General features: G+C 35.0%; 1 protein-coding gene across 3 annotated transcripts in view; it reads left to right on the top strand.

Moving 5' to 3' along the window:
* LOC136042185 (uncharacterized) overlaps positions 1–14,307 on the top strand; it is a 440,431-nt gene that overhangs the window by 368,656 nt on the left and 57,468 nt on the right. For all 3 annotated transcript variants that reach the window (XM_065727116.1, XM_065727115.1, XM_065727117.1), the window contains 2 exons: positions 142–339; positions 14,120–14,307. The exon at positions 14,120–14,307 is cut by the window's right edge and continues 22 nt beyond it. In XM_065727116.1, coding sequence (XP_065583188.1) covers positions 142–339; positions 14,120–14,307 — 386 coding nt within the window. The remainder of the gene's footprint in view (positions 1–141; positions 340–14,119) is intronic.

Here is a 14,307-nt window from a genome sequence, read left to right as displayed (position 1 = left end):
TATATTTGCGATCATTCATTATTATTATTCTATTTTTATTTGCTTTTAATAATAATGAGCCTAAATAAAATAAAAAGACTAAGAGACATTCTGTTTTGTATTAAATTTAAATAAACATACAAATTTTCTTGTTTTTTTTAGAGCACTCGTCAGAATCCTGAACGAAACAGATTTTTATGGTGTTTCTGGTCGAGTCCGTTTTCTTGGCAGCTCGTCTCGTCTTTCGGACGTTATAAACGTGCTTCAATTTAACAATGAAACGTATAATGTCGTTGGAGTCTTCCGTCCCAACTTTAGTGCTCATTTCAAGGATAGTGAAATGTCACTGAAATACGGAAAGTAAGTTTATTCAATTCAAACATCCAATCCAAATTTATTTCAATCCAATTCAAAGTTTATTTCAAAGTTTATTCAATCCAAAAAGGATGCGCCACTGGAATTTACCAGTGGAATGTACCCTGCCAGTAGTGCTGATCTGTTTTACATGGCCCTTCAGCCAGGAAGTGCAAAGGAGGTTGGAGCCAGTCACCCTGTGCTTGCGCACACCCTTCCTGTTTACTTTCCCAGATTTCTCCGTGTACCCGTATACAGCTTGATTGACGCTGGCTGAGCTTATATAAATCACATAACTGGCGACACCAAAGCTCGATCCTCTGTCCTTACGGACAAAGAATTTCAAGCCTAGCTTGCCAACCAATCGGCTAAGATCACTGAATTCAAACATATCGATGTTAATAAGATTTGTAGGGAGGGTGAAGGGAGTTTATTAGGAAGGGTGAGGTTGGATCTGGGCTTATATTTTACCCAATATAACGAGATGATTAGGGTGATTTAATTCACTTTTCAGTGGTTTTGGGAGGGCTTAAAAGGATTGAGAAAGGAAGTACTTTTGGGATGATTTGAAAGTGAGGAATGCATGGATATGATATTATGTGATTGAAATATTTGAGGGATAAAGCTTTTCGTAAGGATGGTTCATCTGGGTGTGGCGTCGTGCATAGAGAATATATTCCTCAATTCATTTATTTAGTTTAAGATTAAAGTTTTTGTTTTTAAATTTATATGGAAGAAAGCCATTGTAATAATTATTACCCATTAAGGCTTATAGCAGGGATTTATGCAATGGGAGGGTTTTTTAGGCCCCCAAAAACTCCCAAATTTTTTTTCCTGAATTTTTGGGCACTTTTCATTCAAATAATCAAAAAAAATTTATTATGGCCCCCCAAAAAAAATAACCCTACGTGCCTTGCTTGTAGGGCTAGTAAATACTGTATCATAATATGACTACTAAAATTGTTGTTCCCGAACGAAGTCTTTGTTTTCCCCCCATTTTCTTTCTGATTAATTGACACTGAAGTAGATTATCTGACTGAAAAATAGAAGATAGTTCATAAAAACGATTAAGATCATTAAAAACCTTAGGATTTAATTAAATACATATCTGAAAGCTTAGAAACAAGTTTCTGTGAGGATTTTGACTTGTAACTACTTCTAAAAAAAAATGAAGAGCATTTCAGGATTTTGAATTCATTTGAATACAGTTTTGAAAGTTTAAAAAGGAAATTTTTGCAAAATTTAAATGTGTAATTACTTCCAGAAAATGATTAAGACCGTATCAGAGTGTTGATTTGAAATATGTATACATTTTTGTTATAAGTACATTTTTAGAATTTTTGAAACGAGTTTCTGTGAAAATTATTTTCACGAAGCTTCTCACAAAATACTACTAGACCGATTTTATTGCTACTAAGTTTCTGTGAAGCTTAAACTTAGAATTGTTAATAATATGCAACTAAGATTATTTCATATCTAAGAATTTAATAGAAAAGGTCTTTGGAATTTTCAGAATGGAAGTATAAATCTAGTTTTGCTCAGATCAATGGCACCATTTCCTTTTTATTTAATTAAAATTTATTTCATTTTTTTTAATGAAAACAAAAAACAACTTATTTTTCAAAATATAGAATGGGGTTATTGCCTATCCCTCCAATTTGGAACATATCTTAGGTAAAACTAGGTAAATTCTACTACTTAAAATTTTGGTTGTTATTATTTCACCTTTCAATTTTAAATGGAATTGAGTCCAAGTAAGGGTTCTGTTACTAGTGAAATATAGATGCAATCAATATATCAATCTATGTTTACTATTCTGACCTCCCCATCCCCCAACAAATCAGAAAGACAAATGCCAGGGACATACTGTTGTCACACCTCCTGATTAAAAAAAGCCAAAATTTTTGAATGAACTGAATTTTTCGACGATTTTAACATCATACTTGTAGAACAGAAGAAGAAAAATTGAAAGGGCAAGAGATTGATTTTTAAAGACTTATATTTTTATTCATTTTTGTATCATATTTTCATATTATATTTTTATTGTATTAAATTATATTTTCATATTATTTTTTTTATTATATTTTAAATTTACATTTTTATATTTGGTTATTAGATTTTTTTCCTTTTAGCAACATTTTATATTGCAACAGAATTGCCCTTTGGGCCATGGAAAAAAACTATTTACACACACAATCGTAACAATAAATATTTATACACGCATAGCAATAACAATTCATATTACATAGCAATAAAATAACATAAAATTTTCTTAAAAACAAAGATAATAAGGCACAAAATGCTGTAAAACTAACTAAACATAATTACACACAATGTTGTAGACATAATAGATAGATGGATAGATAGATGCTTAAAACTCTCCTGGGAGGGTGTAAAGAGGGAGGCCTTCAATAGATTCGGTTGGAGGAGGAGCGTGCGTAGATGTGTTGGCCGCAGGTGGCTTGATGCTGCAGTGAGTTATTAGTAGTTGTAGTAGTAGACTTGAGACATGGCTACAAAAAGGAAAAATCACCACTAATTTGTTCCAAAATTTTTTCTAATACTATGTCTTAGTGTCTTTTGCTAGATTCATTATACAGATGTACTCATGTTCTAAGCTTACATTTTTTGTAATTTCAAATAATTACGCCTTAAATCTTCACTCTTATTGGTCAGTCATAGAAATTAAGCTTGAAAGTATTGCGTATGGAATACATTCGCAGTTGTTGCCCGTAATTTTAATTTGTCCTTATCCTTTGACCGCAAGTTATATCTATAGACGTGTCAGAAAATTTCATGTCTTACAGGGGGATATAAGCCTTAATGGGTTCCTTTTTAGGATATATACACCTCTTTAAATGGGAAATCATTAAACTGCGCAGCCAGGTGACCGAGACACTACACATGCATGTACATAACCTGATAGACCGTTGCGATCAAACCAGATAGCCCCCAACTCATGGCTTGAAAAAATCGAAATTGGAAGCATTAAACCTTCCCATGTTAGTAAAATTTAGAAAACGATTAGATCTGAAAAAGAAAATGTCCTTTCAAAAGAAATTTAATATGTGGGAATATCGTTCTAGGTAAGTTATTAAATTAAAAAAAGCAAGTTTTTTCAACTGAAAGTAAGGAGCAACATTAAAACTTAAAATGAACAGAAATTATTACGTATATGAGGGGGTTCCCTCCCACGTCTACACGTTTCTCTCAAAATTTACCTCATGAAGATGTTCAAACTTTCGAGAAAGTTTTCCTCTTTGATTTTTTCTCTTTCTTTGCTTCCCTTCGACTTATTCTCGAATAGAACTTTAAAATAGAAATAGGGATAAAGTTATTTTCATTGATAACAAATCCAGCAAATGAAAGACCGAAGAAAAGTTTACCCTAGCATTTAACTTTTCATAAATGAACAAAAGAATTAAAAAGAAAAACTTCAAAAGAAAAAGTACACGTGCAGCGTATTTTTTCACTATACGACTTAGTTACAAACTTGCAATATTTCTACTCTTCTAATTTTTTGGAGATTGCCTGAGTTTGGAGCAGTGGTGTCAATACACGGAAATTCAGGGGGGGGGGTTATTTTATAAAATCGAGGGGTACTTTTGTTGCTTTCCAATTAAATGGCTGAAAAAAAGTATTCTTAAATGAAAATACGAAAAAGTGTATTTTCCAAAATCTAAGAATGAGAAGAAAAGTGGGGGGCAAATGGGAAGCAAAAGAGATCTAATGGACAGAAGCGAACTGTCTTGATCGAATGTCCACAAAGATTGTTATGAGTGACAATGGTTTGGAAATGGCCAATCGTTACACACTTGTGATGATGATAAGGTTGCTCCACCTACTTTCCTTATTTTTGAACCAGAAGAAGTCCCCTCGATCCCAGGGGAAAGAACAGTGATTGTTACACGCAAGATTACGGAAGTTTGTAACAAATTCAACATTTTGATGGAACAAAACTTCTCAAAAAGTAAACCTGTAACTGTTCAAGTCCCTGTTGAATATATCTCCAAACTATCCCATGCCGTGATCGTTAAAAATCTACCAAGTAACCTAGCCGAACCAGAATCAAGGAAGGACTTTCTAGAAAAAGCACGTATTGACGTTAGCTCAAAAATTGTTGAGCTAAAGTGCACCCGAGGTGACTGGAAAGTTATCACTGCATCCAAATATGATGCTCACGCAATGGAAAATCCGCTTCTTAGCTCTAACAGCACAATTAGCACTAAGGTAAAAAGTCCCTATCACCTTGGAATAATTGAACGTGTCCCAAAATATCTGACCTCTGATGACGTCAAGTCTCTTGCGCCAAATTGTAGAGAGGCAAAGAAAATTTGCTCTTCCAATTTTTCAGGCTGAAATTTAAAACAAAATAGGATTTATTACGAGCAATGAAGTTCCCATTAGTGATCAGTTTCGAACGATTCCCCATTCAAAGTTTTTGTTTCTACCCCTTCGATGCTACAAGTGCCAATCATACGGACATATTTCAATTACATGTACAAACGAAATTTGTTGTTCCGTCTGTGGGAAAAACGGTCACAGAAGCTCTAAAACAGCCTCCTGCCAGAAATGGACAAAATGTGCTCTTTGTAAATCAGACAGCCATCCATGGTATATTTACAAATGCCCTGTTGCACATGCTCTGCTGAAAGGTAAATCTATTTCAAAATGAGAATCAGATGGCGAATTTTTTCGTGGAACATTAATGGAAAAGTTACCGATCGAATATCAATTCTTTCGCAGTTCTTGCAGTCCCATGACCTAGTTCTGATTCAGGAGCATTTCCAGTCGGAAGATCGCCAAAACTAAATACCACTATTTTCTAACTTTCATCTCCTCTTTCGTAGTACAATTGTGAGATCGTGAGGCAGACCATCTGGCGATCCCGCCATTCTATCCCAATTCCCTTGCAAGCTATTAGAAGAGACTGATTACTTTATCGCCGCTAAGCTTAAAAATCATGTAGTAATTAATATTTACCTGCCTACAAATTACAACAGCGAACAGTCTGATTCATGGTTTGCGTCCGCCTGCAAGCTTCTAGGTGGGTTTCTTTAAAAAGTTGCCTCTAAACCTGTGATAATCAGCGAAGATTTTAATGTCGATACAACTAACAGAATGTCTCCCCAATCACAAATCTTTTGGGGCAGTTTTCCTCCTGACTATTCTGTATTGCCTAAGAGCAAAAACTTTTCGTACATTGGGCCACTTTCCTCAACTTCTAACTTAGACCATGTTGTTGATTCGTTTGGCAGTCACGAGGTCGAAGTTTAAAAGAAGGATTCTATTATGACCACCTTCCTATCTCTACTTTCTTTTACTCCTCCCCACCTATGGCTCAAAATACAGAATCGCATTGTTTATCCTACTGAGATTGGGAAAATGTGTCAGGTGAGTCTTTCAGTAAAGTTGTTGACGAGATACTGAGCAAAATCGAAGTGCCTGTCAGCCTTTTATGCGATCATGCTGTGCTGCCACAAAGTGAAAAGAACATCTCAGTTGAGCTCATCTCCTTCTTGGCACAAATAGATAACCTGCTGAAATGTACTGAAATAAGCCCCGTTCCTCTTCGACGTGTTCGTAAAAAGTCTCAGCTAGAAGATTGGTCAGAAAACAGAGATCTAGTGAATGCGTGTAATTCGGCCAAGCTGTGGTTTTCTGTTTGGAACGACTGTGGTTGCCCGAGAGATGACTTAGTAAATGATTTAAGGCTCCGTACGAAACGGAAATTTAACAAGGAACTGAAAAACCATAAGCTAAGACTGATCCACAAAAATGTAAGCCGTATTGCTGATTACCCCTCCAAACTCTGGATGTATAGCAAGCCTACCAAGGCCCAGAGCGCTAGTGTGCCAAAAAAAAGTCAGTTGAATATTTCGTGAGCGAGTTCAGTGCTCCCAACAAAAGAATAGAGGTGTTTTTTTTAAAAAAACAGCTTGACCTTGTTCTTTGAAATAAGAGGAAATCTTTGCTGGTTGTTTCGCCAAGTGCTGTTCACTCTTTGATTCCAAAATTAAAAAAAAAAAAAATCTTCCTCTCGTCTAGATTCTATTTCAGCAAGACACCTGAAACTTGTAGGTTCTTTAATCTTGCATATTTAGCACTAATGTTTCAAATGATCCTTTTCTGTGGTTTAGTCCCTTTGCAATTTTGTATCGGACAAATGAAAAGGGCATCCTTAAAAAGGACAAAAAAGACACTTCTCTGTGCAGCTCTCATCGTCCCATTACCGTCTCATGTACTACTTTCAAGGTCTTTGAGTCTCTTTTGATAAGAGACATTCAATAAAATTGTTCCGCCCCTCCTCGTCAGTTTGGGTACCAGCGAGGCATAGGGAGAGAGCATGCACTCTTGCTGCTTATAAATGTGCCTAAGGATACTGAAGAAAGAGGTGACATCATGGTCTTGTGTGCACTTGATGTTGCAAGAGCTTTTGACTCGTGTATATTTTCGTAAGTTTTGTTTGAGGCCCCTTTGAAAGGTATTGATGCTGCGGTAATTACTTCTTTAAGATACATGAATGGAGATCTTAAATAGTCAACTATTTCTGATTCTGAAAGGTGTAGGCCAAGGAGCTGCGACTTCTCCAGTTTTGTTTAATAATTGTGTTACCGGTGCTCAGGATAAGTTGAACTGTACATTTATCTTCAAAGGAGTTGATCTTTCGTTAGTTAAGTTTGTGGATGACTTACTAAACCTTTCCTGTACTTTCCAAGGATGCTCTTCAACTTTTGAGTTTCTCCAAGAAGAGTACAAATACATTGTTTTGAATTTTAATACTGATAAAATAGTTGTTCCACCATTCAACTATAAAGGGAATAGACATTCAATAAGTCTATTCGGCTCTGAGGCTCCTTTTGCTAGCAGCCCTACTTACCCGGGTATGCCTATTAGAGCGAACCGGAAAGATACTTCAAACCTGGCAATTAAAAATTATGCCAGTAAGATCCAGGCTGCGTATGCCTCCCTGGCTTCAAACGTTTCGTATCTGAATAGAGTTCATCGTTCTCAGTCATATAATAGCGGTTCAGCCTAGCAGTTCATTACCTTTATTTTAAATTTGAAAAGTATCTAATGGAACTTCCAACTTGGACAAGTAACTCTTTTCTGCAAAGAAAGTGTCTATTCCTAAACCCAGCTGGGGTTATTGAGAAGCGTATTTGTCATTTCTCTACTGAACGCCAGAAGTTTTCCCATCTTTGGTCATTTCTGTTTGTCCCTTGTTTGAAGTTGTCAAAGTGTATTTTTATTTCGGTTGTTTCTTTTTGTTTTTCTTGATATTTACTCTGTTTTTTTTTTTGTGGGCTTTCTGCCCAGTTTTCTGCTATGGGTTATAAATAAAATCATAGTGATGATGATGATGTCCCTTCGGAAGCCACTTAAATAAAGTAAACTTTTAAATTGATTTACAATTTTAACCTAAAAACAATTCATTTACAATTTCTACTCGTTTGAGAATATTCTCTTTTTTTAGGTAGGTAGATAACTTTATTCTAAAACAATACTATAAACTTTCATTCATCAGCTAAAAAAAGTCCACAATGGCCTGTAAGCATAGCTGGCATCTAACACAATCCATTCCTTTGAAATGTTTCACTTATCATCAAAAAATAAATAAATAAGGTAAATAAACTACAAAAAAAAAACAAAACAAAACAAAAAAAAATGATGATCATTTTAACAAAATGGGAGGGGAGGGAGATACCCTTTTCTCCGTCTAAAACACTCAATATTACTAATTGTTCAAAAGATGGGTTTTGAGGCGACGTTTCAGGTGAGGCAGACTTTCTGATTCCTCAACGTACTGTGGAAATGGATTCCAGACTGTCGGTCCCATGTTTCTGATGACATGAGCCAACCAGGAAGTATTCCGAAACTGATGAAAAGATTACTTAAATTTCACGTGTCATAATAATGATGAGAAGAACCTAAGTTAAAAAATCATTAAAATTACGAATAGGATGCTTTTGCCCTTGGATTTTAAACAACTTAGCTATTCCAATTCTTTGAACTAGCCTAGAATACTGTCCTTTTACTCTCTTGCAACTTTCCTCCTCTCCTACCATTTTCATATTAATCTTAAAAAACAAAACAAACTTTTCGCATGGTGATCAATGACTTGCGTTGCGCAGGTCGTCAAATCCCTCATTTGTTGCCTGTGGCTAAGATTGCAATACGTGGTTGGGGGCAAATCATCCGACACTTCCCTTGTTTTTCCCCAAGATTTCTCCGGGTACCCATTTAGAGCTGGGAGACTCTGGCTGAGCTTACAGGGTAACACCACTGACCACGTTCTAAGCCAAATGGCCAATGACATTAGGACTCAAACCCTTGGCCTCGGAATTTTAAATGCGGATTTTAGGATTTCAAATCCTATATTAAAACATTTAATTATTGAGAGAACTTTTATCTACTCTTAAAAGATTTTTATAATAAAAGATTTTTTATGACTGTTTCCAACATGCTGTCTAGACACAGATAAGTAATTTGCTTCACTTCATCGAACAGTTCGTGGTGACGAGGTGTAGATAAGGACAGACTCGTGGTAATAGTAGCATACACTAAAAAAAAAGTTTCAAAAAGAAATGTGTGTCAAAAGGATAGAATATTTGAGTTGACCCTGATATGCAAAATTCGTCAAGTTCAAAGTTACTCGTCAAAGTTAAGAACGTGGGAACATGCGTCTAATTTTTTTTTAAAAGGGAAAAATACTGCAAAAAGTGAAGCGTGTCTCGATGAAGGTTACTTCATCAAATTTATCATAACAGACAATCATGTTATACCTACCTACAAAATATGAATTTTGCATTTTTTTTAAGAAGGATGACACCGGATGTGTGTTCACTTTTTTATTGGTGACGTATTGAATCGGTGATCCTAGAATATTGGGGGATGGCCTAATTAAAAACAAATTAAAATTTCTTGTGCCCTTTTTAAGTAGGAATGAGATCGTGTTACTACAAAGCGCCCTCTTTGAATTGAGGCACAAAACATAGGTATTTCCAAAAATAGTCAAATGCTATTGGGTGAAACTGTTGACATTTCCGGTTAATTTAAAATTATTGAATAACTGTAAACTGAGCTTCCCAGTTTTGGACTTTATAATGCCATGTGGTGGTGCATTCATTCTTAATGATGCATGCAATCCATATAAAATCAATAGACAATTATTCTATATAAATCATCCGAAACCGAAACGGTCTACCCCCTGTTTTTGCCTGGTAATTTGGCCTTGTGGGGAGACTATGTTGAAGTGTTTTGTTGTAAATTTATTGATGAATAGATAAAATTTGAACCCTGAACATGACAGAATCTAAGAAGTAAATGCTGAAAATAGCGGGTTTGAGTCTTTTTCTTTGAAGAACAAGCCGTCCTCGGTGTTGAAAAACGTGAAAAGTTTAAACCATAACGATTTAAAAAAGGAAATAATCTAAAATAAAATAAAAAGGAAAAACCTAAATTAATGCGCACAATAACTACTCCATGTGAAAACCATAGAAGCAAAATATTATATTCATGCAGAATAAGCAGAATATCTCAGTGGGCAGAATTGATCCTCTCAACAAAAGAGAAGCAACTGACAATGAAAACAATTAAAAAATAATTCAGTTAATCTGTTGAGAAATAATGCTTTTACTGGCGTTCAATGCAAGTTTTCGATTAGATTTTGTACCTAAGTTAATCCCTTGGTGATTCGCAAAACGAAATTACCATTTTCCACATGCGTTCATCTTTTTTAAAATAATATAAATTGAATCTAGAATTTAAGCGACTTTTAACTATTTGTTTCTCTATTAATTGCCAATCTTTTATATTTTTTTTTCTATGGCGTCTTTAACACATTGTATACAACCTTTGTCGCTTCCTTAAACTGCAAAGAAATGCCCAGGGTTAATAAAAGTATGCTCTGCCAAAGAAGAAAGAAAATGTCTGGCAATTTTCAAAATTTGGAAGCTTCATTTTTGGAATAGTTGTGCTCAATAAATAGTTCCACAATGGCTGGTTATTTTGGCAATGGCAGAGCTTACCACAAGAGCAAGGAATGCTATATACTCCCTTCCCTAAATCGCCGCAAATTTCATCTTTCGTAGATTTTAGAAAGCTACCTACGGGTTTGACCGATTTGAGACAAGCTTCAATATTATTTTTAAATGAAGTCCATTAAGGCTTTCCATTCAGGCGTGGCACAGAAGGGGAGGAGATGTAGCTATTTGATTTATAGAATTCGAAAATTAATACTCTTATTTTCATTCCTACTTTGTCTCTTCTTTATCGTTTTATTTGTGAATTTAATTGGATTGCAATTGTAGAATCAGATGTTCCTCAAACCCAATAATTTATAATCAAGTTACTCGAGAGAACAAATTCTTAGAACAATAAACTAATCGTTTTCTTACTAATTCTGGATAGCATTAGCGATAGCTCAGATACCTACTATTATGAGTTGGTTTTCTAAAGACTAAGAAAAGCAATAGATTTTCTATTTTTATTAATAAAATATCCAGCAAAGCTTTTCCTAATCCTCAAACTCGAGATAAATTTTAATTTTTGTCAAACCTGTTTAAATGATCTAGAAACAGATTCTGCCACATGCCTCCAAATGCATAAAATGTCTTCCAGAAATCTACTCCAGAGACAAGAAACGAAACAGAAACATGAAATAGGGGATGTCTACTAAATCAAACAGTTTGTGGGAACGAGTAAGTAAGGAGCGACGCGGCTCAATAGTAACCGAAACTCAAAAATAGGAATTTCGATATCAATAGATATATCAAAAGAATCGGCTTGTTATGCTGATTCCAAATATATAGGATTTTTCGCAAGATATCTCCAGCGGTAGTTTTCTGCGGGTACAACTTTCTACTGGGGGGGAGGGTATTTGTGGGAAAATTTTTCCGCAGAGATGGGTGTTTCTTGCATGATCTTAAAAACAATCAGAAATTAAAGTCTTTTTCAAATGAAAGTACGCTAAAAAATTTCATCCGGAATGGTCCGCAAGAAGTTTTCCAGGGGTAATTTTCAGATAGAATGGAATTGTCTAGAGAGGAATTTTCTTGGTGTGGGGGGGGGGTGTTTTACGCGAGAAAAACTTTTCATGTGAGGATTTTCCGTGAGGGGAGGAAACTTTCCATGGAGAGGGAGCCGAATTTCCTTGTATTATTTAAAAACGACTAGAAATTAAATTTTAAAAAAAACAAGTTTTTTCAACTGAAAGCATGGAGCTACATTAAAACTTGAAACGAATAAAAATTATTGCGTAATTCAGGGGGGCTGCCCCTCTTCAATGCCTCTCTCTATATGCTAAAGTTGGAATTTTTGCCCAATTCTTTAACAATGACTCCTGAAACACAAGGGCCGTTTCAAACAGGGTAACGAACTGTAGTAAGGAGCGACCCGGCTCAATAGTAACCAAAACTCTAAAAAATGGAATTTTGATATCAATAGCTACATCAAAAGAATTGCATTTTAATACTTATTTTAAATATATAAGTTTAATCAAGTTTAGTCTTACCCACCAAAAGTTACGAGCCTGAGAAAATTTGCCTTATTTTAGAAAATAGGGGGAAACATCCCCTAAAAGTCATAGAATATTAACGAAAATCGCACCATCAGATTCAGTGTATCAGATAACCCTACTGTACTAGTTCCAAGCTCCTATCTACCAAAAATGTGGAATTCTTTATTTTTTTGCCAGAAGACAAACCACGGATGCGTGTTTATTTGTTTTGTTTGTTTTTTTCCCAGGGGTGATCGTATCGAAACAGTGGTCCTAGAATTTTGCAAGAGGGCTCATTCGAACGGAAATGAAAAGTTCTAGTGCTCTATTTAAGTGACTAAAAAAATTGGAGGGCACCTAGGCCTCCTCCCACTCACTTTTTTTCCCAAAGTCGTCGGATCAAAATTCTGAGATAGCCATTTTATTCAGCACAGTCGAAAACCTTACAACTATGTCTTTGGGGACGACTTACTCCCCCACAGTCCCCGTGGGGGGGGGGGGGGGCTGCAAGTTACAAACTTTGACCAGTGTTTGCATATAGCAATGGTTATTAGGAAGTGTACAAACGTTTTCAGGGGGATGTTTTGGTTGGGAGGAGGGGTTGAGAAGAGGGGGATATGTGGGGGAAACTTTCCATGGAGGAATTTGTCATGGGGGAGGAAGATTGTCTTGAAGGAGACGTAGCATTTTCTAGCATTATTTAAAAAAAAACAATGAAAAAATAAATATGAAAAAGTTTTTTCAACTGAAAGTAAGGAGTAGCATTAAAACTTATAACGGACCGAAAATTTTACGCATATAAGGGGTTCACTTCCTCCTAATACCTCACTTTTTACGCTAAAGTATTTTTAATACTTTAGATGTGATTCCTAATGTGAATTAATACCTGAATGTGATTCAGGGGACAAAATTTAAGCTTTAGTGTAAAGAGTGAGGTATTGACAAGTGGACGATCCCTCTCATATACGTAATAAGAACATACGAATATAGAAGTTTGTTGCGTAAGCTAATTCGTAAGTTACGTATTCGTAGCCCATCAAACTCTACTGGGGAATATATCTATTCCTGTTTATTTTATTGTGTGTCTTTTTCTTTCAATGTGTTTGATTTTTTTCTATCATAGTAGGTTCCTAAAGTATCTTTTACTAATGAAAACGTTCGTAAGAAACTAAAAGTTCTAGTTGCATTTTTAAGTACCCAAAAAATTGGAGGGCAACTGGGCCTCCTCCCCCTCCTTTTTTCTCATAATCATTCGATCAAAACTATGGAATCCGAAATCAAAAAATGGATTAACTAAAAAACGTTCAGAAATTAAATAAAAAGACAAGTTTTTTTTAACTGAAAGTAAGGAGCGACATTAAAACTTAAAACGAACAGAAATTACCCCGTATAGAAAAGGGGCTCTTCCCTCTTCAACGCCCTGCTCTTTACGCTAATTTTACTGTTTTAAAAAGTAGAGTTGAGAGAAAGAGTCAAACTTTTGCGCAAAGAGTGAAGAGGGAACATCCCCTTTCCTATACGGGGTAATTTCTGTTCGTTTTAAGTTTTAATGCCGCTCCTTACTTTCAGTTAAAAAAAATTGTTTTTTTATTTAATAATTGGAATAAGTAGCTTTTGAAGGACTAAAAAACTTGATCTTAACGGATGGGGGATTGAGGAGAGGACAGTCTCCTTTATATATAAAATAATTTCTGTTCGTTTTAAGTTTTGACGTTGCTCCATACTTTCAGTTGAAGAAACTTGTTTTTTCATTTATTTAATCCAAGAACAGATTGACCAGAAGAGGTCTAAAAGTAGCACTATAGGTAAACCAATGTAATCAATTTGTTAACAAAATCCACATCTAACACCAAAAAATTGTTTGTTCATCAATGTCCATTTTTTGTGACAAATTTTTGTGACATCAATATCCATGCTTCAAAGTTTAATTCTATAGCAGATAAAAATGTTCTTAATTATCTTTATTTAGTAGCCTATTCTCATTAATAAAATATTTTGTTATTTTCAATCTTTATAGGTCTTAGTAAACTTGGAGATGTTTTGTTTTTAATAATTGTTCTAGCATATTTTTTTTCTAGCCCATCAAATTCTACTGGGGAATATATTTATTCCTGTTTATTTTATTGTGTGTCTTTTTCTGTCAATGTGTTTGGTTTTTGTTTCTATCATAGTAGGTTGGTAAACCGCACGTAAATATATTTAAAACACGCCCATCAATGAAAAAGCACATTTGATATTCTCTAGCAAATAATAAAATTTTTTATTTGTTTATTCATTTGCTTTCAGATTGGAATTAAATAACGATCGTTTCATATGGCTGACGGAAGACGGGGCTATTCCTGACGACGGATCATCCATTATCAATGCTTGTCTAATCGCACCCTTTGCCAATTCATTGAATTTGGAATGTGAATACGCCATTGTTGTTGCAAACGTAATCGGATTTGGAGCAATTCTTTTGATTGTAATAATCT

This window comes from Artemia franciscana, unplaced genomic scaffold (assembly GCF_032884065.1).
Source record: "Artemia franciscana unplaced genomic scaffold, ASM3288406v1 PGA_scaffold_74, whole genome shotgun sequence".
Classification (NCBI taxonomy): Eukaryota; Metazoa; Arthropoda; class Branchiopoda; order Anostraca; family Artemiidae; genus Artemia; species Artemia franciscana.
This window is presented reverse-complemented; position numbering and strand designations above follow the sequence as displayed.